At 42.1% G+C, this 26,463-nt stretch overlaps 3 protein-coding genes across 5 annotated transcripts; all 3 read right to left on the bottom strand.

The window, feature by feature from the left end:
• Positions 1–5,043: 5,043 nt before the first annotated feature.
• cxxc5b (CXXC finger protein 5b) lies at positions 5,044–9,121 on the bottom strand. Of its 3 annotated transcripts, none has more exons than XM_040120790.1 (2): positions 9,015–9,121; positions 5,044–6,676 (listed from the first exon to the last, which is right to left on the bottom strand). In XM_040120790.1, the coding sequence occupies exon 2, from the start codon at positions 6,465–6,467 to the stop codon at positions 5,574–5,576; it is 894 nt and encodes a 297-aa protein (XP_039976724.1). In that variant the 5' UTR covers positions 6,468–6,676; positions 9,015–9,121; the 3' UTR covers positions 5,044–5,573. The 3 variants fall into 3 exon arrangements, with proteins under 3 accessions (XP_039976724.1, XP_039976721.1, XP_039976723.1); XM_040120787.1 differs by lacking the exon at positions 9,015–9,121 and adding an exon at positions 7,501–8,874; XM_040120789.1 differs by lacking the exon at positions 9,015–9,121 and adding an exon at positions 7,356–7,452.
• A 398-nt stretch (positions 9,122–9,519) lies between these two features.
• On the bottom strand, positions 9,520–12,806 carry zgc:110843 (uncharacterized protein LOC541492 homolog). The gene is made up of 3 exons (XM_040119025.1): positions 12,565–12,806; positions 11,039–11,241; positions 9,520–10,463 (listed from the first exon to the last, which is right to left on the bottom strand). Exons 1-3 carry the CDS (start codon positions 12,650–12,652, stop codon positions 10,374–10,376), a joined length of 381 nt encoding a protein of 126 aa, XP_039974959.1. The 5' UTR covers positions 12,653–12,806; the 3' UTR covers positions 9,520–10,373.
• Positions 12,807–14,276: 1,470 nt separating this feature from the next.
• On the bottom strand, positions 14,277–25,120 carry ube2d2 (ubiquitin-conjugating enzyme E2D 2 (UBC4/5 homolog, yeast)). Its single transcript, XM_040119781.1, has 7 exons — positions 24,842–25,120; positions 22,998–23,061; positions 18,398–18,429; positions 17,973–18,050; positions 17,674–17,779; positions 17,096–17,189; positions 14,277–15,378 (listed from the first exon to the last, which is right to left on the bottom strand). Exons 1-7 carry the CDS (start codon positions 24,863–24,865, stop codon positions 15,333–15,335), a joined length of 444 nt encoding a protein of 147 aa, XP_039975715.1. The 5' UTR covers positions 24,866–25,120; the 3' UTR covers positions 14,277–15,332.
• Between the last annotated feature and the right edge of the window lie 1,343 nt (positions 25,121–26,463).

Here is a 26,463-nt window from a genome sequence, read left to right as displayed (position 1 = left end):
TGGTCACTAATTCCTTGCTTAAACTCTTCTCCTGCTGACACTTGTATTTTGCCTTCTATTTGTATTTGTATTGTATATTTACATAATGGGTTTATGTGTCTGTTGCTGGTGTGAGCACAACAAATGAATGAAACTGAAAGACTGGCCTTATTTTGTTTTTTGCATTTAACAAAGTTGTGTCTGTTCATAGCATCCATTCAGTAGGGTTAGGTGGGGTTGCTGACATTGGTAAACACAGAGACGTTGTTTGATAGTGATCACTTACACAATGATTATCTATTCAGCGGGATGCATCAGAAAACAGCCCATCAGAGATCAAACGCAGAGCACAGAAAGCTGATTAGCATGTGGTTTAGACTGAGACAGAGGGCGAGTCGCATGGGGAGACAGAGCAAATGGGAGTCGGGTCACGGGAAGCAACACGTCACAGTCAACTCAATAAACCTCTTCGCATTCCCTCACCACCTCCACTCCCTCAGTCTCTGTATATGTGCTTCTGTCACTGAGTGAAGAGTGTGCATGTGTGTGTGCCTGTCCACCCATATATCTTGAATCATGTGACTTGACATGAGCAGTCATGCACACAGTGTGAAAAGCCCCGCTATATATAGTAGGACAGTGTTGGGTTTCCCAGCAAAGCATTGTAGAGACTGTTCATCTTTGTCACAGAAGAGAGTTTAGCCATTGACTTGTAATGTTTCTATCTACTGAAGGTGTTTAGAGTCCACTGTTTCTCCTGTTTATTTTCTATCCAACCTTGGATGTGAAATTTGGACATAAGAAGCTCTGCATGTGTTGTCTAAGAGCCTGTATGATACTAAACTTTAAAGATTATACCAAGGAGGTTTACACGTGTGTGAGACCATTTCCTTTTAAACAATAAACCCTACCGTACCTGATTTTCTGATTGAAGTGATTGTGAAGAGATATATTGAGTCAGACGATCAGAGAGTCAGTTAACGGCTCTCTGCTTACTGCATAATAACACCTCAGTTGTGGTATCATTAGATTTGACACTAAAGGGCAGTGGTTATCTAAGTTGTTACCTCAGTGTTGGCAAGTTAATGTGTAAAACTATAATGAAAATAAAATTCAAGCCAGGATTTGCCTATTTGGCTACAAAATGTGTATCTTTTTTCCAAGTTTGGGCATGTTTGAGCATGTTGTCTGACCTCTGAACATAAAAACATTAACTTATAATAGTGTACGGTGTAAAATGGATAAAAGATATATAATAAACCCTCACATGTTTCTAAACATTACAGGGTCTTACAAACTACAGACCACATTTAAAATATGCTGTTTTCTCCCAGCCCAATCTGACAGAAAAGTAACACAAATTTTTATCAGAATTTCTACTAAATGTATTTCTAATGAGCATTAGACTTAACCTATGTGTATTAGAGAAAAGAAAGCAAAAACATGACCAACCTCAACTTAACCTTAACCAACATAGCCCAACGTAAATTTAAAGGGATCTAGTATGGCAGTCTCATGAATTGGGGACATGTGAGAGGCAAATTAGTTTTTAAAAAAAAGAATACGGTCAAGATTGATGGAGAGGCTGGGATAGTCCCTAGTATGGGTCAAGCTCCAAAAACACTACATTTTCCAGAATGCAACCAAGGCCATCTTTCTGTCAGGCCCTCCTGGTAAACACTTACATCTTTGAAACTCTATGAAAAAATGTATAGTCTTGATGACATCACCAGGGTTATTTTGTCAGTCGGTTTCTCTGGTCATGGCAAAACTCCCCCAGAGACTCGGTCGACACGCAACTGTTTCCAGAGGCTGAAAACTCATGACTGGTAAACTGACTTTTGTGATTAAAACTGGTGGAGTTTCTCTGCAAACCCAGGAAACTAAGCAGAGCTTAAAAAAAGATTTTGCCCAGCTGTATGTTATGTTCTGTGCTAATTTGCTAATATTAGCATGTTAACACAGTAAACGGAGATGATGAACATGGTAAACATTATTCCTGCGTAGCATCACCATGTTAGCATTGTCAATGTTAGCATGATGACATTAGCATTTAGCTGTAAGCACTGTTATGCACTGTTATGCCCAAGCACAGCCTCACAGAGCCACTAGCATGTTTTTTTTTTTTAAACCAGTTAAACACTAAAATGGGATTTGGCATGTCCCAGTTTGAGCATTTAGAATCAGCAACTGTACTGGGATCAGAAGAGAATACATTAGAAAAAGATTAGCTCAGTGTCAGTAAACATTCCTGCAGGATACCTAAAAGGATATAGAAAGTATTGTGTGAAAATGCTTTATTTATGCTTTTCTTAATAGCCTGCATTGTGAATCCGCATACAATCATTCCAGCTGTTTTTTTTCTTATGTTTTTGAGATTATGAGGCAAATGAATATTGTATAACATTTCAAAATTGGTTAGATAGCTAGTGCTGTGAATTAATATCATTGATCACAATTTATTTGATTCATTCATATTTTTCCAGAAGACTGAAATAACATAAAAATCAAAGTTAAAGATGTCGTGTATTTGACATTACAGCTTTGTTCATGATGTGCTGCTCTGATTAAAAGGTGGGAAACATGCAAATTCAGCAGCACAAGTGGCCTCTAGCTCGATGCTGAATGGCAACAATTTATTCCACATCATGAGGTGGTGTGAAAAGAAGCTGTGATGAAATATCACTGCAGGCGGACAGACTTTATCACTGTGCTTTGCCTAACTTCCTGGAACCACTGGGCCTTTTTTTAAAGATCAGCAGCAAGCTAAAGATTAACAGAATTTTGTGTACACATTACCTCTGAAAACGAACACCAAGTAAACCAGCCTTAGGATCAAAATGTGACAATGTTTTCAGAACTAATTTTTTTTTTGTTCTACGTTTTATGACTATGCTTGGGGTTAGGCTGATAGCAGTCCATGACAGTCATTTATTACACAGAGACTCTTAGTTACATGTTTAATCTTAATACTATTGAACGGTTTTTGCGCTCGTTGTTCATTCGTAGCATGAACGCAAACCAGAGATGGATGGAGCTGTTTTTGGAAGTTGGTCTATTTGAATCCACCTTTAACAGCTTAAAGGGTCAAGGGTCAAGAGTCCCCTTCGACCTCAGTGTCACCAAAATATAACCTGAGGGCAGATGAGCCAGAGCTTTTCAAGTTTGTAGGAGACCATTGTGTTTCAGTTTGGGAGGAGCATGTTTTCCATGTCTATAAAAGTGAACACAAATGGATAACAGAGGCGTAATGAGGAGTGATCTCAGAAAGATGCTGTTTCTGCAGAGCTGTTAGACATTTTCTAACACTGGGGATACTGCCAATGGAGGGAGAAAAAATTCACAATGAGACACAGTGTCTCCGAGCAGACGCAGTGGCCAAAATTTCAAAGGTCTGGCTCGTGAGTGAGGGTCCGCCCAGCTCCAGTGCAGGTTGCCTTGGGCTGGCAGGTTGTTCCACTGCAGTGTGTGTGAGAGGAGTTTTTTCTCCGGAGTGGGCAGGGCCACTGGTGCTGTAACATATGTAAACTCCACGGGGGTCTGTGACGGCAGACACCAGTTATCTGGACAATGCATCCGTCATTAACCCCGGTCTCCATGTCTCGCTGCATTTCAGTCAGCCTCCATCACTCCACTCGCTGGATCACACGCTCATCTCTCCTTCTCTCTTTGTTTGGGCCACGTTATCTTCATCCCCTGCCGTCCATCTCCCGGGCCTCCTCCCTGAATGTCTCTCTTTCTCTTTTCTCTCCCCCTGTGGCCTGCTTTTCATCTCTCCCAGTTTCACCCACTCTCTCTTACCCCCCTTACCCCCCCCCCCCAGATCCGCTTTCCACCCCCTCCTCCTTCTCCTCCCCCACTCCCCCAACTCTCTCTCAACCCTCCCCCCTCCTCCTCTTCTCTGTCCTCCGTTCAATCCCTCCCCCCTTCCTCCTCCCTTTCTCTCCTGCCATCTTGCAGGCCAGTCGAGCCAGACTGCAGGCGTTCAGGGAGTCACTGGACCTGCTGGGCAGCGGGTGACACAGATTTCCGGTGTGTGTGTGTGTGTGTGTTTGTGCGCGTGTGCGTGCGTGCGTGTGTGTGCATGCGTGACGAGAACAGGGAGGGGGGATTAAGCTCCAAATCACTAGAAAGGCACAGAAGAGAGAGAGGGGTGGAGAAAAAGAAAGCTGCAAATCCAAGAATTTGAAATTCCCCCTTTGTCTGGGAGATGAAGAAACACTAGACTGTGGACTTTAACTAAAAGACTGTGTGTTTCTCATTCAGTGGGAGCGTTGTAATAGCATGATGTTGGTGCTCACTGCTTTTCTCCATGAGTTGGCAGTGTCCTGCGTTGGCTGGCGTGCTGTGCTTTCTCTCTGCCTCTCTCTCTGCCTGCCTGACAAACATGCACAGACACACACACACACACTCACATGCACACACACACACAACCCCCCCACCCCCACAGATGCACACACACACACACACACACACAGTCCCTCTGCGATCCCCCTGACTGAAGGCGCACAGGAAGTGCAGCCGTGGCCCAATTATAGCGTGACACCTCGGGCCGGCCGTTGCCATGGTTACGTCTTCCCTGCGGTCCCCTGGAGTGTGGCGCCGAGGAAGAAGGTCTTATCACATCAGCCATCGTTACGGCAACAAGCAAAAACCCACCCTGTAGCTGGCTGCGTGTTTGGCTTATAATGTGTGTGTGTGTGTGTGTCTGTATAGGATCTATACTTGTGAATAAAAAAGGGAAATTGCGCCAGTGTGTGAACAGAGGAGAGAGTGTTTGTGATTATGCGTGCATGTCAGGTTAGGTGTGTTCGAGTGCATGCACTGGACTTGCCAAGGCAGCGTGGAGGTGTGTTTGCGTGTGTGTCTGTGGGGTTGCGATAAGGCTCTCAGCCACACCATTAGGTGACTCATAATCCACACAACCTCACACACACACACAAACACACGTGTGCGCGTACAAGCAGAAACATGGCTGCAAACAGACACATACACCCAATTAAATATGAAAATACACACACACACACGCACAGTCATAGTATAAACCCAGCCTGTAGACAAGTGCACATGGCCAATTTCTTTTTATTTCAAAAGGGCAAACAGAGCTATACAGTACAAGTTGCACATGAAATAATTTAGCCTAGGCTGAACTCATTCATTTCTTACTGATGCAGTGACGTCAGAACAACAGAATCAAAACTCCCCATTAGAAACAAAACATTTGGCTCCTTTTTTTTTTGAATGTTGAAACACAACACATCCAAACTGGAAAGGGATGTAAAAAAGACATACTGTTTTCCAGATATTTACAGGCTATTTACAGCATTTTTGTCGTCATCTAAATATTGACACACATTGGTATCCTTCTCTCTCTCCTCTCCATTTCACTGATTGTCAAAAGGAAGGATGGGAACGAGTGTGGACATTCTTAAACAGAGCTGCAGCTCCTCACTAAACACAAGATCTGAAGATCTTTGAACCACAGTCTGAGCATGTTAACTTTGGGTTGACACCCGTGTGTTTTTATCAAACTGCAGCTCCTCAACAATCATCCAACAAGGATCCTCTGACAAATGCTGCCACCACAAGCATTACTATCCATCCAAGGCTCCGTTGCTTCTCTCCTGTGCCAGACCCAAAGTAAAGTCGGACCCCCTTAGATCAAACCCAGACACTCTGCTCTCAAACCCAGGACCTCCTGGCTTCCTCTTCAGCTCCTCACACTTTCTGTATTTACAGATCTGGTGTCCCCTCTTGCGATTGCGGCAGCTGCTGCACTGTTCGCAGTTCGTCTGACGCCGACAAGGTACGCACTCCCCGCATCTCTTCCTCTTCCTCCTGCCTCCGCTGCCCGTGCCCAGAGAGCCAGGAGAGTAGCCCTCGGCCACCAGCCCCTCGATGCCCTCAGCTCCCATGGCCGCGCTTCTCCAGTGGCCTCCCCCCATCTGGAAACCCGCCAGGGGGAACAGAGCGGGGCTGAAGGGGAACCAGGCACCCAGGAAGGGTTGGAAGTCAGTGCCACATCCAGAGGAGTCCTCTTCCTCCTCCTCAGGCCCAGACGCACCTCCTTCTCCGTCCCCCTTTCCCCCCTTTGCCTCCGCAGCCTCCCTTTTGGGTGGCTGGCTGCTCTGCGCACCCAGGCTGGCCTGCTCTGTGGTGGCGGGTGTCAGAGCCAGAAGCCCAGCGCGCATTAGCAGCTCTGCGGCATGGGCCAGGTGGAGCCCGCTGGGCGACTCCCACATGTCTGGCCAGGAGGGGGCCCGGCGAGGCTTAGTGTGTGCAGGCTGAGCGGCCCGCTGCTGGGCCGGGGAGGGCTGGATCAGGCCTTTGACGTCCACGGCCGGGGCAGGGGTGGAGATGTAATGGGAGAGGCTGTAGGGGTGGTTGGAGCGCTTTAGGCTGGGTCTCAGTGGCTCATTGGGGATTTTAGCGCTGCTGTGGGCCTGATCTGGGGAGGAAGGGCCAGCGATGTCTACGGCGGTGGACATAGCAGTGGCTGTGCGTGGGGGGTGTCTGTCCTTGTTTGTGTGTGTGTGTGTGTGTGTGTGTGTGTGTGTGTGGGAGGAGAGGTGAGGGAGAAGGGGATTGACGCCGATGCGGGGTTGACAACCGTCCTGCTGTTACTTCAGCCAAAATGGCAAGCCTTGGCCTGTGTCCCTATTCCCATTCTCTGCAGCAGCCTCAGAGTCCTGGAGAGCTAGAAATGAATAGGGGATGAAGAGAGGAAGGTTAAGAATAGAAATGTTGGTGAGACAAAAACAGAAAGAGAGTAAACAAGAGGAGATAAGACTGGAAGAAATTTCTCAGCCACTACACACTGTATCGGAGAATCAGTGCTTAAAAACAAAAATAACATATATGTATATAGATTTAGAAAACAAAACAGCTTGAAATTAGATGGACAGAGCCATCTACCAGGCACGGTGCATGGCTTGCCAGTGATTTCCGCATACAGGAGGCAGTATCCCTTTAAGAATTTCACGGTATATCAATGCAATCAATAACAGAGCGACAACAATATGCAAAGATATGCGCATATGCGCAGGTCAAATGTGGAGCGCGCTTTTCAAATACATTTTGACGACTGCTGTTATGTGTGCCAGCCAAAGCTTAAGCTCAACGGAGAAAGACTAAATAGTGGACCGGAAAAAAACAGGGCTGTCTTTTGTCTGGTATCGACGACGAGGAGCGAGGTGCGCAACGATGCGGTTGCTGTGGATAAAAAAAGACCAGGCTATATTCCGTGTCCACATTTTTAGAAAAACTATTCCACCGATTAAACACGGGACATATACGTTGTAACAGGGCAAGCGTGTAAACCTTTTAACGGGTCGATCGTGGCGCCCGATCGATCATTTCGCCGTGGCTGAGGTTACCTAAGAAGACGGTGCTCGACCGACGCCACGGCGAGCTGACCACAGTCCGAGTGGTCGCTGCGACACGGCGCTGCGCGCAGGAAAAGGCGACAAAACAAAAACAGCGAATATCGACCGGAAGTGTTGGCAAAACGTCTCCCCTTACCTTCTAGATACGGTCCAAACTCTCCTGTCAAAGATATGATGAAGTCATTAACTAATGGCGTGGTGATTGTAGCGTATACGGACGGCGGAGCTGCCGATTCCTCCTCCACCTCTCCGTCCCGGAGGGTCTGCAAACACTCTGCACGGAATTTGGGGGCGTCGCTCAAAATGCGAAGTGGACTCTGCAGCCGAGACCGCGGTCAGAGCGACCCCTCACTATCCAGAGGAACGGCTCAACGTGCACGGGCGGCTGTCGATATGAACACTGTAGGGCGGCCGGCGAGGGCCAGCGGGGAATGTCCGTCGGCCCGACTCGTCCATTGCACTCGGTGTGCCGAGCAACGTGGGCTTTAGGTGGAAACGATTAACCGGAAACACCGAGTACCCTCATTTTATGATCGATGCTAGAGATACTGTGCTTATTGATCAACTAAACTGAGAACTGTATATTCATGAATAATATTATAAAGATTAAAAACCTCTAAATATCAACAGGTCCATGGACGACCTTCCTGTTGAAGCGAGTCATTAAATGCTTATTATAATATTTTTTGCCTGTTTGTTTGTTTTTTTTAAATCAGGAAATCGTCGTTGATTATCCATTACAGCAGTCTCATGTTACGACAATGCGTATTAATCTTCCTATCAGTAAACTGGGTTTAAGGCCTTTGCCAAGTATCTCTGGTCTTTCATACTTCCTGTAAACTGGGGCTACGCGTTGACAAAACGGGGGTCTAGACTCTGTGGAGCAGAAGTCGAATTACACCTCTGTGTGTTTTTAATTAACTCGACTGAATAAAAAAAAAACCCCAAAACACACACAAAAAAAACCCAACAAGACATATTCATCGAAAATCAATGAGATGTAAACGTGTCAGATTTAGCCAGAAGGTTCCGGGCAGGGTGATATATACTGATGATTAAAACTACGTAAAAAATATACCACGAAAAAAAAACAAAACAAGAAAGAAAGATAACAACAGCAGGAAAATGAACACCTAAATAACTGTTAGGCGTTTTAGTTTTGTTTTCCATCCACGCCAGGAGCCTATGGCTCGGGCTATACCTCTCCCTTACACTTGTTGCTACTGTTATTCATACATAATGGAGGCTAAACTCAGTGTTTGGGCTTCAGTGTCACATAGAGTCGACATTATGAAGTCGCCTACGCTTAAAAACAATTTTAAAAAACAAACAAAGAAAGCGAATAATTAAATAACTATAGGATCAAAATACATTTCCACCAGTCGACCAAACACAGTGGCTCAGGAAAGCGACACCCGAGCCGGCTAGCTAGTCAGAGTATGTTAGCCTTTTTTATCATGAGCAGCCTACACGCTGATGTTCTTCTGGTTTTTAAGCACGTACAACGTAAGTGTTGTCCACGCAGCAGAGACACCGTCACTGTGTGTGTGTGTGTGTGTGTGTGTGTGTGTGTGTGTGTGTGTGAGCACTCCGTCTAGCTGTGTCTGTGAAAGGTGACTCCTCACACGGCGATGGTCGAGTCCACTCCACCTTTTATGAGAGTCCTCCGTTGCATCTGGCACGCAGCCAGATACCTCGTGCATGTCTGTCTCTGTGTGTGTGCGTGCGCGCGCGCGTGTCACTGTGGGAGCAGGGGCCCACCGTACTCGCGTACACTGCCTGGCCTGGACTATCCGTGTAAACACAGCGTCTTCTAGTGGTCACCACAAATACTGCCGCATCTTAAAATGGCCACTGGTGCTGGTGGACACTGCAGCACGGCAGCCCCCCTCACCCCCAGCCCAGGCCTAGCTCGCTCTCTCTCTCTCTCACACACACACACACACACACACCCCGCTGCAGTCACCACACGGCCCTGTTTACTTATCCCTGTCCACTGTTAATCCATAAACACACTGCTCTGCCTCTCTGCTAAGAGGTGAAGTGGTTAAATTAGGTACATTTGATCCTGTGGTTAAAAACAAACAAATGTAGAGTTTGGCCCCTGGGCGCCGCGGCAAGAAACGCCTCCCTAAAAATAAGTGAGGCCCACAAATCAGATCACTCAACAGGTTTATTCACAATATACAGAACAGTAAATCGAGTCAGACACACCGCAGCCAGTAGAAAATAAATCTGATGAAAAAGCAAAATATATCCTTTATAAGCAGATTTAACCTTTGAACAATTCACAGATTCAATACAACAGTTTCCTCAGAAAGCAGACAGCAACTGGTTACGAAGAGCAGATAGTGTTTCAACAGGTCGCAAGACTGGAGATTATTATTTCATTTAAGACAAGCTAAACTCCTCTTTCCTCTGACTACGCAGCTCTTTGTGCAAAAATTAGAACACGTAACATTCATGCGGGTGTTGTGTGTGCTCAGACGCTGGGCTGTGGATTTAAATATAAGGCCTGTGCTGAATTCCAATGAAACACTGGACTGACTGAGGAAAAGAGCGGCCAGGTCCTCACGTTCCGACCACCTGCTCCACGCCTGAGGACTCGAGAAGGAAGGGGACACAGCAGACACCAGATGGGGAGGTTTCAGTGACCATATCCTTTTTGTTAATTACGTCAAAATGCAACTGCGGACACAATACCTCCATTTCTGACTGTGCTGACTGTCAAAGTCCCTCCCTTATCTCTCCTCAAATGACCTTTGATTTCAAAGTCATATCATCTAATGCAGGAACAGGGTGGAATGTCGGAAATCAAAATCTGTAACATATTCTGCACTTTCTGAGTCTCTGTTCTGGGCTATGAAGAATATCCACTGTTCGACTGTAGCAGTGTCATAACATTAACCCTCAGTGTGACACTGTTAATGATGACGGTAAACAACTGGACAAACTGGGGGGCGGCTGCATGAGAAGTCGACGGAGGGCGGATTTCTGTGATTGGCTGTTCTAAGCGTCCTTCTTTTGGATGATGATCGGTCCAACGTTGTCCCCGGTCTCCTCGTTGTGTTTGGTGTGGGCTCCGTCACAGTAGGGGAACTGCAACGAGATCGCAGCACGTCAGAAGAAAACAAAACCTGCTCTTATCAACTTTAAGCCTTTTGTACTTTACGATACGAAACACGCGATCCAGTCTCCCTGATGTCGCGTGAGAGCTGTGGCATGGAAACAGCGGTACATAAGATGCCTTTGAGTGGACATGTTCGCCATATTCCTTAACACTTAAGGTGAATGAGGGTCACTTTCATCTTAAACATTCAACTTTTCAGAGCTAAACTATGTCTGAAACTTGTTATGTATTTATTCTGTCCGTGAGGCAAATTGTGGATCTTGTTTATGCAAATGAGTCCTCTTCCTCTTGAGGACTTTAACATTTCAGTATGAGATCTATCAAACACCTGGCTATGATATCACTGACTGGGATGTGGCCATTAGTGTTGCAGGTGAAAGTCTGACCACACACAGCAGTGGGACTTTTAATTGCACACAAATTAAGGGAATTTTTGACCCCTGATAAGTTGATTCACTGGTTTAGAAAGTTCAGTAACTCTTACTCAAACGCTAAGCTAAACTGCAGGTACCAGTGCTTCAGACCCAAGGTGCCGAGGCCTGACCTTTTTTGACTTCCAGCAGCGGCAGTACACGGCCTTGGTAGCGATGTCCTCGATGTCGAAGCTGTGGACCACTTTGGGACTGTCTTTGCTGATTGAAGTGTTCACCAGGCCCTTTTTACAGCTCCGCCCACTCAGGTAATGGCTGACCAGGAAGCCTCCGACCGCTGCAACCACCGCGACCGGCACAGCAACCACCACATGCTCTGTAGAGAGACAGACGCAGTCACGGTGAACAAATAGATACGGAAATGTAATTTTACAAAAAAAAAACGCCTGTCAATAGAAGGAAACAAAATCAAACGCAACCACTGACTATGCCCTCCAAAATGGCTAGAATTGGAACAACACCTCTCTGACACAATCTCAGGGTACACAAAAAGAGGATTGTTTTATTGGTTTGCACTGGATCATAAAGGGGCCCCTAACAAATAGGCCACTTGGAGTGAGTGACTTGTATGAGTTTATGGTACCCAACTGCCCATTGAAGTACAATTTGAATGTCAAGTTTTAACCGCTAAGCCTATGTAAAACTAATACTTCTCGCAAGTGGCTCAAAGTCTAAAAAGCCCTGGAAGTGATATTTTCAGTTTTTGCTGCACAGCTTCAGTTTGTTTATATTTGTCTCACTAAAAAGAAAATTCCATCCTTGCACAGCTTTACATAGCATCAGTCTGTGATAACAACATCTTTTGCAGTACGGTGATGCATAAAAACATAAATTTAATCCCGTTTTCACCTTTCACCAGTTGGGCAATGACGAATATGTTTCGAGGTGTTGGGTTTTTTGCAGATTAGTCTAGTAAGGAGAAAGAATTGACATCCTGGACCCGAAATTAACCTCACTTCCTCCAGCTTCGCCATGTTGCATCATCCGTGGGATGGTGATGGAGGAGTTCTCATGGACAGGGGCCTGCCTGTTAGCTAGAGAAAACGGACGGCTTGAGAGGTATGTACCACCGGTTTTCCATTTCTACTAGGAGTTGTGAAATTGCCAGTCTTTGCGAGGCAGTGGGGAGGATTATCCAAGTCCACTGAGAATCACATGATGTAGTGTCGTAAGAACCGGGGACCTGCGGGCAGTCGGGATCAGCAAGCGCAGCGATTAGCTGCCTCAGCCGAGCGGCAAGAGGCCCCTCGTACATAAAGATACGCCTACTGTAGATGGCGGGGTCGGTTCCCAGCACGGCTTGAGCTGATGGGCCACAACTCTCTGAGTGACCTACTGTTAGAAACACAATCTGTGGCTGATCCCAGTCAGTCACCGAAATGGTTGCTGGCCAGCTAAGGAACGCTCGTTGACACTGCAGCGAAAAGGTATTCCCCTGTAGAAAACGAATCGCATATCAACTTAAGGTCTGTGTATTATAGTTACGAGAAACAGTCTCCATAAAACCGTGCTGTGTCCTACAAACGAGCTGTCTTGTCTTGGGTAGCTCTAGGTCGCAGACATGTTCGAATTTTCGTTGAGCCGCGAAAAGAAAACACTCATTATGCGAGCATGCTGTTAGCTAGTTTTAATAATTTACCTTTCGATAATCTGAATCCTGAGCTGGGTAATGCGGGCATCGGAGGCATTGGCAACTGTGGCAAAGCGGGTAAACTTGGGGTAGTCATGTTTCCCTCGGACGGTGTGTTGTTTGTTGTCAGCTCTCGGCAGCAAGGTCGTCTTATCTAAACTCTGTCGGCTGTAGCAGCGCCGTGCTCGGCCTGCTACGTCACTGTGCAGCAACCAATGGGAGCCTGGCGAGGGAGAGCGATGCTCTGCTAGACCAAGAGGCTTCATCCCGAGCATCCAGCGGACTTCCGGGTTCGCTTCAGTGCTATTTAAAGACTGTGGACATAGGTCTGGCAACGTGAGACCATTTAAAGTCCGAGCTGGGACCATATGCCTTGGTTTGATCAGCGAAATTTCTATCCAATGATATTTAAGATACAAGGGTTTAACGATAACGTTTGTGATGGCCTCCTGCCAACGCGAAGTCGAGTAAACGATTCGAAAGTTAATTGTTGACCGTGGGTAGATTGAAAAAGTAAGCTCATGTCAAGTTCAGTTTACCGGCCTTTTCCGGAGCTTTCAAACACACTTCACAGACTATCAGCAGGCCTAGAGGTGGGATAATTGTGTCAAACAAAGTACATGTCCCATTAATGAGTATAGCGATACGAATGACTTATATTTAAATTTACAGCTGTAAACTACTGTTGAACACTTGTCAATTAAGTTGTTAAATGACATATCACACACTGAGGTACACCGGGTGGGGCCAAGGGTTTCCAACGGAGGAGAATCATCTTGATCTCTGCGAGCTTTGGTGAGTCCCATTTCCCTTCCGAGAATGTATTTCAGCCAAGTAAATGCATTAACGAGCCACAACAATCCTTTCTAGATTGAATTTGATAAGCTTGTACTAACATGAAAAAACTCGGTGTGCCTCTTTAGCATTAATTGTGGATGCATGAACACAGAAAGGCCTTAAATGGACATTTAATGCACTCCAAATTTCTTTACATAAAAGCACCACCAGAGGGCGACAAAAAGCCCTACTATCACGAAGATTAAAGATGATAAATTACACACACACCATCTCAGTGGATTAATAAATGCAATGACTGGAGGTAAGGCTTATAACAACAATATAGTAATGCAATGAATTAAATTCTTCAGTGATTGTATTCTTTTACACGCATATTTTAAGTTTAGTTTTACATTCAAAGGAGAAACACTGGCAGCTGTAAACATGTTGAACTACATCTCCCACACACTTGAAAACATAATCTGAAAAGTTTAAAAACCCTTTTAAGTTTCAGTGAAGTTTTATTTATTAATCAGATATTCCCCAATATCTACAAAGAATTTATGAATAGAGATGTAATTGATCAAACAACAGTGATACCATGTGAGGATGGCAGGTATTACTCATCCTGTCAAATTTCTGTAGAACTGGGTCATGAATGTGACCTGGCTTCACATGTCCCCTTCTTACCTCTGTATGTCCTTTAAAAGGGCCTGAGAATGAGTCTACACAGGAGTCATGGGTTTTTATTACACAGTTTAATCAACACACAAAGCTCAACGAGCCTCTCAGGTAATTCAATATACAGAGGTTTTGTGCAAGAAGAGTGGGTTCTCCTCGCACCCAGAGCCCAAGCCAGTCCCATAGCCATTTAAGATGTTAGCTTCTAATTTAAACAATAGCAACAAAAAAAAAAAGAAAAAAAAAAAAAAAAAAAAAAAAGGGGGCGGGGGGGGGGCAACCTAAAGAGTTATGGGGGTGGGGAGTAAAAACACAGGTTAGACTAAGAAAAATAAATTGCTTAAATACCTGGTCCAGAACCTCCACTTTGTGAATAAAGAAAATGTGGCGGTAGTGGTGGGGGTGACATGGGGTTACACTTGTGCGTGCATGTGTGTCTATGTGTGTGTACAAACGGGTCAACTTGGGTAAGATATTTTTTTTTTGGGGGGGGGGGGTTAATTCAAGTCCTTTTATAGAATCCATCAGAAGACCAAAATAAGCCATTTTACATAGCCTGCAATGATTTCTCTTAAGTATTTATTGTATAAAATACAGAGTGCCCTTCGACTCACGTGCGAAAACTGCATTCTTGAATTGTCACCTCGACAGGTGGGAATTAAGGACAACAAAACAAGACAGGGTGCAGAGTGTAAAAATCCCTCCATATTATTGTCCCCCTCCCCCCTAAAAGAAAAAGAAAAAAAAAAAAGAAAAAAAGGGAAATAAAGGAAAAAGGTCCCCTCAAAGTTTTACAGATGCTCAAAGGAATGCTTTTAGTGAATAACGTATAGGGTAGAAGGTTGAGGATGCAGGCCTTAATGAAGGGGGGGGGGGCACAAAAGACCAACCTGCATGTTGACAAAATGTAACGGAATACATAAGTCAGGAGATGGGGTCAGAGGTCACAAGGGAGGGAGATGGTGAAAAAGGAGTAGGGAGAGATGGGTGTTACCATTGCAAGTTGACACACTATGTACACTTGAGGGTGGGCAGGTGAGCTGAGAGGTGGGAGGGGAGGTGAGGGAGGCAGAGCCAAACAGAGAGAGGAAGGAGGGGAGAGAGAGAGAGAGAATGTGGGGAGTTGGGGCAGAGGGAGTTTTACAGGTACTCTGGTGAAGGGGAGGCGTGGCTCAAAGAAAGCACTCCAATGGAAACCAACAAGATCTTGTTTTAAACTTTTCATTTGTTTGTATGGTTTTTTGTTTGTTTTCTCTTTACGTCTGAAGCTCCCCTAACCTTATGTCGTAGAGGTGGTTGGCCATGATTCTACTCCAACACTACATTGCATACTTTTGTGTCCATTCCCGAGCTATTTTATTGTACCTGTGGACAAGCAGAGAGAGAGAAAGACAGAAAGGGAATTATTCGTTGTTTTGCCTTCTAAAGACCAATGTATTAGGATTTTGTAACATAATTTACAAAAAAAAATGTGTAGAAAAGCTGAAACACCGTCACCTCCATTACTTTACATGTGTACTTCATAAGGTTTAGGGTTAGGGTACCCTGACAGCAGCAGCCGAGAGACCAGCTGGCTGGGGCTCTACAGGAGCACACAGCTCTGCCATTTTGTACCAATATTTCAGCAAGTTATTTTTTATATCCTCTTGCCACTGGAGCAACTGCCAGAAATCCCTGCTGCTGGCCAATCAGTGACAGGAAGAACTGTGCTGTTTCAGCACAACTATGGCAAAACCAAAATGACAGCCATTCCCCACTGTACTGGTTATGTTTATTAAGGTTGTTGGAGCATGATACTTTGTACCACAGGATACCAAATGACATAAATAAGCAAAACATCTAATACTGGTTTGGATTTCACTCATTTCTGGTCATCATGTCACAGGAGCAGAAAATCATTGGACATCTACTGTATTTGAGAAGTAGCAGGAGTGGATGAGACAGTAAAAGAAATTCATTGCTTTAAAAACCATTTTGGATGCCACACCTAACCCGATATTATGAAGTATGAAGTACGTAAATACAGCATCTCTATAGGAGAAAAGACATACCATATTTTCTGATAATTAATTTTCCTGAGGGTTCATTATATTATTGTGATTTTCTATGGGTATCAAAAGAAAACAGATGGCAGAAAATACCTGACTTATCAGTGTGGGCTGGAAGCCTGTCACTAAAGTAGACAGATAACAGATACTGCACAGAACGAAGGAAAACACCAGCTGACAACTATAATGTATGAGATACTTCTTTTTTTATAGCCTTTGAATTGCACACTGCTGTTGCATTACTTTCATAAGACCTGATGGAATAGTGATGCCGGATTGTAGCGTAATCTCCTGGTTACAAATTTTTCTGAAAGATCGAAAAATGTGTATTTGTAACATTACTTGATCTCTCAAGTCACCCTGTGTCCATTTGGAGCAGCAGGCAGGGGAGGGAAACTGGAATTATGAAGGTCAGATGGACACATTACTAAATTTAGGGGAAAAACAAAGAAATGTTATGAAAATTTTAAGAGGCTATTACCTTTGAAAAGTAAGCAATCAGTGACTGGTATATTAGTAAAGCCAGTTCACATAATTTAATTTGTCCTTCCAGTACATGTAAATCCTGCAACCCAACAACGCTCCTTTGGTTCTCCGGCTGTATTTTGTTCATTGTTTAATTGAAAAACAAAGGTGACCATCATACATCAGTCTCAACTGTGTTCTGAGGACATACGAAGACCCAAACTACAACAATTTTGCTAAATTGCTGCAAAATTTGTTACATTCCTCGTAATTTCTGCACAGTCTGCATCGTACCAGTGGCAATCCTTTGAAAATAAATAATTACTGACAAGATGGAGCTTCTGCTTGTCAACAGCCAGTTTCTAACACTAACAGACTTTCGCACAGTTCCACCCAGGCCAGAGGCGGCTTGACATATGATTGCTTTTGGTTGTAGATTATAAGTAAGTAGTAAATAAATAAAGGCAGGTAACCCGCCGCATTATGTTTTATCTTGAAAAGAGGCATGAGGTGTGGAAACAAATCATACTACACCCAAATGATGCATAAAACATGAAGCCGACACTTACTTTTCCCTGTCCGTCTTGTAGATGCGGGCGATCTCGGGTACTAAGGGGTCATCCGGGTTTGGGTCGCAGAGCAGAGAGCAGATGGACAGGAGGACTGGAATTGACAGGGGAAAGGTTGAGAGTCAACCAATCAGTATTCACAAATAAAAACACATTTTCAGAATTTCTGTCATTTTCCTTCTGGGGACCCTCAGATTAAAGATAGGTACAGTATTTGTCATGGCTATGCAACTGTTATACACTGATAATACATGTAATAGGGATTTTAGAAAAAAAATCTTGTGCATGAGAACCACAATTTAGCAGCTTGTCCAGTACTAACCTATCACTGATGAAAAGAACTAAATCTGACATTTACAGAGACAGTACTCCTGTCTAATACAAGGACCTCTGCGAAAGAAAAGTGGCAATGTATTATTTGTGGGAAGCATTTTCATTTAAAGGGAAACCGACATGCTTCCCCCTTTGCCGTCATTCGTAACACGCTGTTTATAAAGGCAGTAGCATCTGCGTTTTATCAGCAACCACATGTGCTTTGGTCTGCTTCAGGGTCTGAAGGCCAGTCAGAAACAGCCTACCTTTGGAGATGGTGAGAGCCGGAGACCACTGTGATCGCAGGATGTCAAGACAAATGCTGCCGTTGCTGTTGATATTTGGGTGGTAGATTCTTGTGGTAAATGCAACCTTAAAACCGAGAGAAAAGAAATGTAGGTGGAAGGGGTGAGAAAGAGGGACAGAAGAGAGGAACAACAGGAAACTGATATGATATAAAGTCGTGGCATGTTTTAGCAGACGACAAGAACTCTGTGCGCCTCACTGTTAATTTTTTTGGTATGCTGCTATTTTGTATGTTTGTGCGTGGCTATGGCTAGCTTACCTTTGGCGGTTTGAAGGGGTAGTCTGTGGGGAAGTGTATGGTCAAGAAGAAAACCCCGCTCTGGTAAGGACTGTCATTCTAAAGCACGGAGAAAGAAACCCATTCATCTCATTAGTGGCCGAATTATGTTTATGATAAATCAATGCATACAAAATGGAATATAAAATTAAATACTAGGGCTGCTGTCACTCAAGAAAATGTTGGCTGACTAAAAGCTGACCATATCTGTAACCAAAATTGATGTAGCAGTAAGCAGTAAGTTCAGTTTACATTAGCCCTGTCAGATGCAGTATTGTTTAAGCATTGTTTGAAGAGCAAGGCCAGGTCTTAGAGGAGTAAAAATACTGACAGAACAGTTAAGTGATTGTTAATTCCCATGAAAAACAAAAGCAGTGTGATAAGGCTGTAACCGAGTAAATACTTACAGGTCCCATTATTGTGGCTTGCCAGTGAAACACTGAAACAAAAACCAGAGAAACTGGTTATGAAACATTAAGAACACATTGTATGGCTGAGAAGCATTAAAATAAATAATGCCACATGAAGTGTGTGTTTATTTTTTCAGCTGAGTAGCTCTTACATCAACTGCAACTCAGGACAAATATTCTCAGAAACAGGTTTTTAAATTGAATTGGGTCAAATAATTGCAGTAAACTCACATTTACATACAGAAATGCCATTTATATGAATAATATCAAAAGTACTGCTTAAGAGGAAACTGCTATCCTGACATGAGGTGTAATGACAATGCAAAGAGAAAAACAAATTACACCAACGTAAAACAGAATTCGATTAGGGAGCATTTAAACATACATAAATTCAAGCATCCTGTTAAGGTCTGATGACAAATGTTACAATAAAAAGTCAACCACAATAATTGTGGGTTGCAAGACACACTTTCTTGTATTTTATAGGTGAGTGGTTTATTTGATGTTGGATGACAGGATGTGACATGAACGGAACAATGTTGCTGCTACTGATTCTTCACAAATAAAGAGTAAAGACGGTGATTAAGAACTGGTTCCCATTTTATACAAGTTCTAAACCATCACATTTCTGAAAATTGTTTTAGCTCTGACACTACTAACTCCTCTTATTGATGCCTATACACTGAAATGATCTAAACCCTGAACACATTCTACAAGATTCATGCTCGCTTTGATTGTTTTCATGTGAAATGTTTTAATGGCATTAATGAAAAACTCTTCAGATATACCCACACATTTTACCAAACTGATTTCAAGCATGGAGGCTAATAGCACCCATATGGTTAAACATTTGTTGGTAATATTGAAATATAGAAAAGTGACAAGCTACAAGTAAGTGCTACATCCCCACAAGGTAAGTCAAGCGTATTTTTTGCCCAAAGGTGAAATCTATTGTTCAAATGTGACCTACTGTGAACACAAGGGTCTTATTTAGAACTTAGAACTCATCAAACTAAAGTTAAAAGTACTTCTTAAGCACCACTGATTTACTGTCAACTTTGACAAATGTTATTTGTGATTTCTTGCATTATTCATTAATATATAGAACATACAGCATTTGTACTCAAAGAATGCATCAAACAAATTTTTAAAAAAATCAAAGGAAAAAAAAGGAATTACAAAGATAAGAATTATCTGTGATTCACCTTTTCAAGAAGAATAGACTAAATAAACCCACACCAAGATTTGTGAATCAATGTTTGTTTTAAGAAATGTGTCAATTTTCTTAGTTAAGTTCAACATGAGATGCCCTGATGGTGCATCAATATGTACAGTAAGTGTTCCTACCTTCATATGTCACAAACCTCAAACATGAGATAATGGTTTAAGTATTGGTCCCTTTTGAAAACAAGGTGTTACTGTCATGATAAGCATCAGCCCACCTCTTTACTGGAAGCTGTAGCATTACTGTTCCTCAGTACAGTAAGTTTAAGTCAACCTTTTTAGACTACCAGTATGTATTATCATCGTTCCATTACATTAATAAGTCCATAAACCTATGGTTAAAAAATCAATGCGTATGTAAATCTGACATTTGTACATTTTGTTCACCACCAGGATTTCTTCTTTGTGTGCCATGCATTGGAATAACAATCAAGCCAGCTGAGTTTGTTCGCTACATGCTGTCTGCAGTTAGTTGATGTCACTGGAACAAGCTACTACTGGCAACACAGGCTGGCAAGTTAAATATTATCTGTTTCAACACTAGTCATTGTTATGAAAAACTTCACATTTTGTAGAGGGTTCTTTCTATGGCTAGCTACAGTTAGTTCAACCACTCAATTCCACACTAACAAATACAAAGTTGTTTTTATGTGAATTAAATGATACACATAAAAATAATCAGTGGTCCATAATTGCAGCACTTTTTATGGAGGAAAGAACTTCTGCCACTGTATTAGCAAATTGGCAATACTGTGTATGATTCACCTGGTTATTTCAACATGTCAGAATCAAAACTATGCCCTAACATTAGATGAGCATTAACACGTCTGTGTTACCTTCGATTCTAATATGTTAATAGCAGCAAGTTGCCTTTCTTCAGACAGAAAAAAACCTGTCTCTCAGTACGAACAGTGGACACAGTCAATACAAAGGTTCACATTTGGGTTACTCACAGACAGTAAAAGTGAACAGTAAAAAACACCAAACAACAGTTATGCACCTGGCAGTATAAACATCAGTTCATTGATGGTTTCTTTTGGATTACCAGAGCAGAACTAGTCTTAAAAATATCCACCAATGTAAATTGAAAAATAAAATTAAAAAAACAAAAAACAAACAAACAAACAAACAAAAAAAACACTGAGCATCATATTCACAAATAAGTTTAAGAATTGCAAACACTGTTACCGCTATGCAAATGGTTTATTTGTGTTTTTATCGAAAAGGAGGTGATAAATAAAATGGTGAGAGGATAAAATGATATAAGATAGATGGAAATCTCTCTTTGTCTGTGCATTACACTTTATTATTAAAATTCACTAATGCTGTAGCATTTTTATTCTTTGGCCTAAAGCGTTGTCAAGTCCTGTAATAGATAACTGTGCTGGCAGATGGGCGGAGAGGTGAAGTTGGGTGGGGTGGGGGTTTGGGAGGTATATAATAGAGATGCACCTTTCAATGTAATGCAATCACCAACAACACACGATTGTGGAACCAAGACCTCTCTGACAGAGTCTCAACAAAAATGATCATTGTAAAATTCCCAAAGATTGTACTTATCTTAAGGCTGTTGTACTGAACTGCATTAGATTGTACAGGTGCTCATGACACCGTGTCCACCACATCATAACCTTAACTGAGATAGTGTCCTTTTTACCCCATGGAAAATTACTAGTCAAATCCAATGTAGCTTAATAATTATTAAACAATGATATAAACTTACACATCACACACTTTCCATCTCACAATGTGAGAGTGGTAAATAATCTTAATCAAATGCGACAATTGGTGTCATCAAGTTTCTACTGCATGTGGCTAGTGTGTTTATAGTGAGGTAGCTGCTGGAAAAATGTCAAATTAAAGGGGCCATCATGCAGTTATTTAGATACTCTATTACCCTGCATGTACAAAGCACGACCACAACACGTCAAACGACTGAAATTTGGCTGTGAGTATACAAATGTACCAGCTAACCTGATAAGTAAATGTCCATCGCTGAAGGTCAAGTTGTTTTCTAAAACAGCTGACTTGAAACTAAGGCAATGGTTTTGACTGAATTTACCATCTGCTTTGACTTGTTTGTGGTAGACAAAGAGATTTAAAAGCTGCTTAGACATACAGGTGGCTGGGATGTTAAAAGGCTTTGAACTGCTGCTAGCATCAGACATTCTCAAAGTGAGACTGCAGACTTCACAGGCTGCACACACCCAGCAGTTATACTGCTAAAATACAGTTGATAGTAATTAGAGAACAATATTCTAATTTTTAGTAACTAAAAATAAAATACAGCAATTTTATATGTTTCTATATTTGAACTATATGGCGTAACCACATTCATGCTGTTAATTTTTTAGCTTTTTTTTTTTAACTTTCAGAGGATCATCTATTAAAATATGCTGACAAATATAGAAGCTAATCTGTCATTTTTAAACATTTCCCCCATTTGGATGGTATTAAAATTATGTAAAGATTATATAAATGTGGTAAATGTATTAATTGTAGTATTACATAACAGTTGGTAACAGTAGCAGTTGTCACTAGTCAGAAAAACTTCATCTTTGTCTCGTTTTTACTGACAATATTTAAAATAAAAATATTTGTTTCCAATGAAAATTTACAGAATGTGTGTTTATTTAATGTCATGTACTTAAATTAACATAATAACTGAGTTCATTCATGCTTTATAGGTTTTATTTTTGATTCAGTCACTACAGGGTTAAAAGAAAATTGAAATCAGTAATGAATTAAAATCACAGTGACAATTTACTTTTACATTGCAAAAGAATAAAATACTTTCCCACTAAACCTTCCCCTTATACTTGCCCTCAAAGCAAAAGTGAAACTTAGATCTAGCAATAGAATTGGGAAGGTTATAGCTTTACAATGACCAGTATATTCACAAGAGGCAGTCTAGGCATTTCCTGGATCTGCTAAAAAGAAAAAATAAGAGTTCCTAAGTTAGTAAAATGCACTGGACTCCAAACATCAAAAGTCAAAACCTTCACTGATGTTTGTATTTTCCTTGCCAAATTACAAGTCCTAGGCTTGAAAACATTGTATGTATTTGAGTTATAGGTTGATATAATAAAAACAGTGTGGACAATTTTCTACATCCAAACTAAAAAACACATAAAACCTGAGAAACCAGAGCTTGAGACAATTCATACCTAGCTAACAGCTGAAGGAATCTACACAGTCTGTAATTAGGTTAAAACATTCATTTTTCTGTCCTATTTACCAATAAATACTTCTGGGGTTAAGTTGTTTATTACATAAGCGATGGTAACTAGGAATTTTTTTTGGACTATCATTCAATTTTGAGCCCCAGTTACACACGGCTACCTGAACAGTGTTGGTTTTGATGTTAACTTACTGTCATCTCCTACTGGTCCTGCAGAACACTGGGCTGGTGGGTCCCGTGCCAAGTCGTTCAACTCCTGAGACAAACAAACGACAATTAAGTTGATCAGGTCCTGCAGTATGATGCAGTATTTGAAATATTTCCCTAAACAACAACTTAGATAAAAAGGCAAAAGTCTTATCTGGGAATAAAAAAAACAAAAAAACATCCCACCAAAGAAATTCCTGCCAAAAGTTATTAATAATCAGAGACTAACACCTAATAATAGGATTATTTTTTTTAGATACTACTTAACATGCCTATTATGAGGATTTTGTGTAACTGACTGTAAACAGGTCCTCAAGCAGATAACACTGTAATTGCTACAAAGTCTCACCGCAACAGTAACAGCTTAAAAAGAATTTCCTACTGACATAACAATACACTACTGTAGCTACCAACACTACTGACAACTGGAGTGACCGCTATTATGTAATAGCATTTCTCCAGGTACAGTAGGTAGTACATGTGACAGCCAAACCGAAATCACGACGATATGACAGGTTTTACTATAAACAAAACAGTTTGGTAAACGGGCTGTAAGCTAGTTTTGTCTAACCCAGTGTAACGTTGTGGTGCAAATGTTAGCTTAGCGTAAATGCTAGCTGCTCAGGATCGACAACAGCACAGGATGTTAAGTGAGAGCAACATTATGCTGGCTGTTCAGCCACACCGTGGCATGGGCTAACGTTACTGGAGGAATAACAAACAAGAAGACAAGACACATTAATCTAACTCAAACAAACGGCAACTTTTACTGAGGACCTGCTGCTCGCCTGCTGTCAGCAACATGACATCAAAGGCGAACAACGCGTGGGGCCTGTTTTTACCACAGCGGCACACTGCTAACATTATCGCTAGCGTTTGTCGAGTACAAAAAAACATAAATGATGTCAAATACAAACAATAACACGCCCTATCTATTATTACTACTTAAAATACGTAGTGTGTGTACATTACGAAATCAATATATTGCAAAAAACAGACAATAGATATATGCTATCTTAGGTTACATCCAGTCGTTTCTCTGGGCTGTTATAATTCTACTTAAATCCATAACATATTCCAAAATTCCAAAATTCAAGTGGAAAGAAGAGAAAAAAAACCGAAAATTGTTTAATAAAACTAGCGCGAGTGTCCTCTTAAATCAAGCTAACGTTAGCGGTAACGCTAGCTGGATAACTTATCTGTCAAATCAAGGAGCGAGTTAAGCAAGCTTAAGTCACTGTGATAAATAATGTTAGCTGCCTGGACTAACATATAGGGGAACTACTATGGAGAAAGTCGATAGCATCAGACATTTACCAAAGGAAACTATCGTTACTTTACTTTGAAAATAGTGTTAATGTAGTTAGCTAGCTCGATCAGGGGATCATTTTAGCTATCCGAGTTAGCCAGCCACCGGGACAGATAGTGTTAGCCAGAAACAGCTAACACGCCACTAATACCATTAACTAGTAACAGTCATAGCTAGCGCAAACACTTCATTATGGTCAGCATTAAATATATCGACGGTAAACCCATGTGACATAACCAAGAACAGCTAACCTAACGGTTAGTTGTAAGTCGATGGCTGAGTTGGACCATTTGCAGCAGCACTGGTGAACACAGAAAAGCAGCGCATTGCTGCTCTCACTGTCGTCACTCGCTATTCAGACCGTTAGTTGGCAGTCGAATTCTAGCCTGAGTTATTTAGCCAGTATTTTTAAATTATTCACAGCATACTAAACTCATCAGAAAAACATCAGATGAGCAACCTTGGAGGTAAATCCCTAACGAAACTGCGAAATCCTGGGCCTCGTCGTTCACTTCCTTACCTTGTGAATTCTTTTCAGAGCCATTGTTGTGCTAGCGCTTCTGTCAGGGAAAACGTGCGATTAAAATGGCGATTGATATCACTGTCCGTTCGTAATACTACGACTTAGTTATCATAGAACACCGTTGCTGTATACTCAATTTACTAATCACTACAAGAAGAAACCACCGATAGAATTTCGAGGCGAAACTGAAAGATAGAAGGGGTAGAACCGTGGTCCTTCCTCCTACTGCAGCGGCTACCAAATCACTGCGGCCTGTGTTCTGCCAGCAGCAACAACCACAACACTTCCGAACCCAAGTCTTCACAATAAAAGCATCATCACATTCATCTAGATCAACAAAAAAAAAAATCATTTTACACAAAACTGCACAAATTATATGTAAAAAAAAAAAAAAAAAAAAAAAAATCCTACTTGTCGCTACTTTCACATTATAAGATAAACTGCACCGGTTTAAGAAAAAAATGCAGGCTTTTAAACTTAGTCACACTGTACAATGCCTCTTTGGTTGTCATGTGCATTAACAACCACAGAAGATTGTACAGTCTCTATATACTGCTTTAAAACGCTGCTCTCACTTACTAATATTGTGCAGTCTCCTGTAAGAAACATGCACGTTAACGGGCTGCAAGTAATGTTTTGTTTTGTTTTAATTATCTGTTAATATGAGTCTTATTCTCTCAATTAATAATTTGATCTACAAAATGTGAGAAACAATGAAAAATGCCAATCATTATATATTTTATGAACCCAAGGAGAATTGCTGGTTTTATCATACTCAGTTCGCAACGATATAAAACAAAGGAGAGCAGTAGATCCTTGCATCCGAGAAGACGGGCCGGAGAATGTTTGGGACTTGCTTGAAAAATTATTTAAACGTTGAAGCACTTATGTAAATAGTTGATGATTAATTATCCGTTGATTGACCAATCGCCTAATTGTCTCGATTTATTATAGCATTTTTATTTCCTCACTTGAGACCAACAAATTATTTGTAATTAATATAGTGTGTATAGCGACTAAATACAAAATTGCTTTACTGCACTTTGAAACCGTTTAAAATGTTAAACTCTCATTCTGAAAGCCTGCCGTTAAAACCGGAAGTCCTATTGTTGGAACGCATCTCTCAGTGCGCTACCGATAGAAAGCCCTCCGCCATGCGCACGTACAGAGCTCACAGTGCGCGCTGGCGACGTAGTGCTGCAACTGGCATCATTGTGGCTCCGTCCATGCAACCGCACGGCTGTGTTTACATCGCCCGGACGGAGCCAAAATGTCTACCAAGCGCTTATTTTGCAAGCGGCAAACTCCTGGGTACCTTTCTTAAAATGGTTTACAACCACGGTTAGTGTTATTTACGTATTCACTGACAGCGGAATGGTTTTGGTTCCAAGTGTCCCGGTCCTTCGGCTATACTTAAAGATATACTGAAAATTTAGGGGGGTTGATACAGATGGACTACACTCGGGATTTGCTCAGCGCGGAGTAATATGATTGCAATGACTGTAATCGCGAGATCCAGGGCGCAGGTTTCATTTGTGGGGTGTTTGGAGGAAGTGCAGTGATTAAGTGTGTAACCGAGACGTACAGTAACTCTCGCTAGTGTGTGAGATGACTTATAG

The sequence above is a fragment of the Xiphias gladius genome, chromosome 23 (assembly GCF_016859285.1).
Source record: "Xiphias gladius isolate SHS-SW01 ecotype Sanya breed wild chromosome 23, ASM1685928v1, whole genome shotgun sequence".
Lineage (NCBI taxonomy): Eukaryota > Metazoa > Chordata > Actinopteri > Istiophoriformes > Xiphiidae > Xiphias > Xiphias gladius.
This window is presented reverse-complemented; position numbering and strand designations above follow the sequence as displayed.

What these genes read in the sequence shown, in the direction of transcription:
- cxxc5b (XM_040120790.1), bottom strand. Translation starts at nt 6,467, where the DNA reads ATGTCCACCGCCGTAGACATCGCTGGCCCTTCCTCCCCAGATCAGGCC.
- zgc:110843 (XM_040119025.1), bottom strand. Translation starts at nt 12,652, where the DNA reads ATGACTACCCCAAGTTTACCCGCTTTGCCACAGTTGCCAATGCCTCCG. An exon ending in AGGATTCAGATTATCGAAAG is followed by an intron (nt 11,242 to 12,564) that starts GTAAATTATTAA and finishes GTCTCTCTACAG; the next exon opens with AGCATGTGGTGGTTGCTGTG. An exon ending in GCTGCTGGAAGTCAAAAAAG is followed by an intron (nt 10,464 to 11,038) that starts GTCAGGCCTCGG and finishes ATCTCGTTGCAG; the next exon opens with TTCCCCTACTGTGACGGAGC.
- ube2d2 (XM_040119781.1), bottom strand. Translation starts at nt 24,865, where the DNA reads ATGGCTCTGAAAAGAATTCACAAG. An exon ending in AGGACCAGTAGGAGATGACA is followed by an intron (nt 18,430 to 22,997) that starts GTAAGTTAACAT and finishes TTTTTGTTTCAG; the next exon opens with TGTTTCACTGGCAAGCCACA. An exon ending in GGCTCTCACCATCTCCAAAG is followed by an intron (nt 17,190 to 17,673) that starts GTAGGCTGTTTC and finishes TGTCAATTCCAG; the next exon opens with TCCTCCTGTCCATCTGCTCT.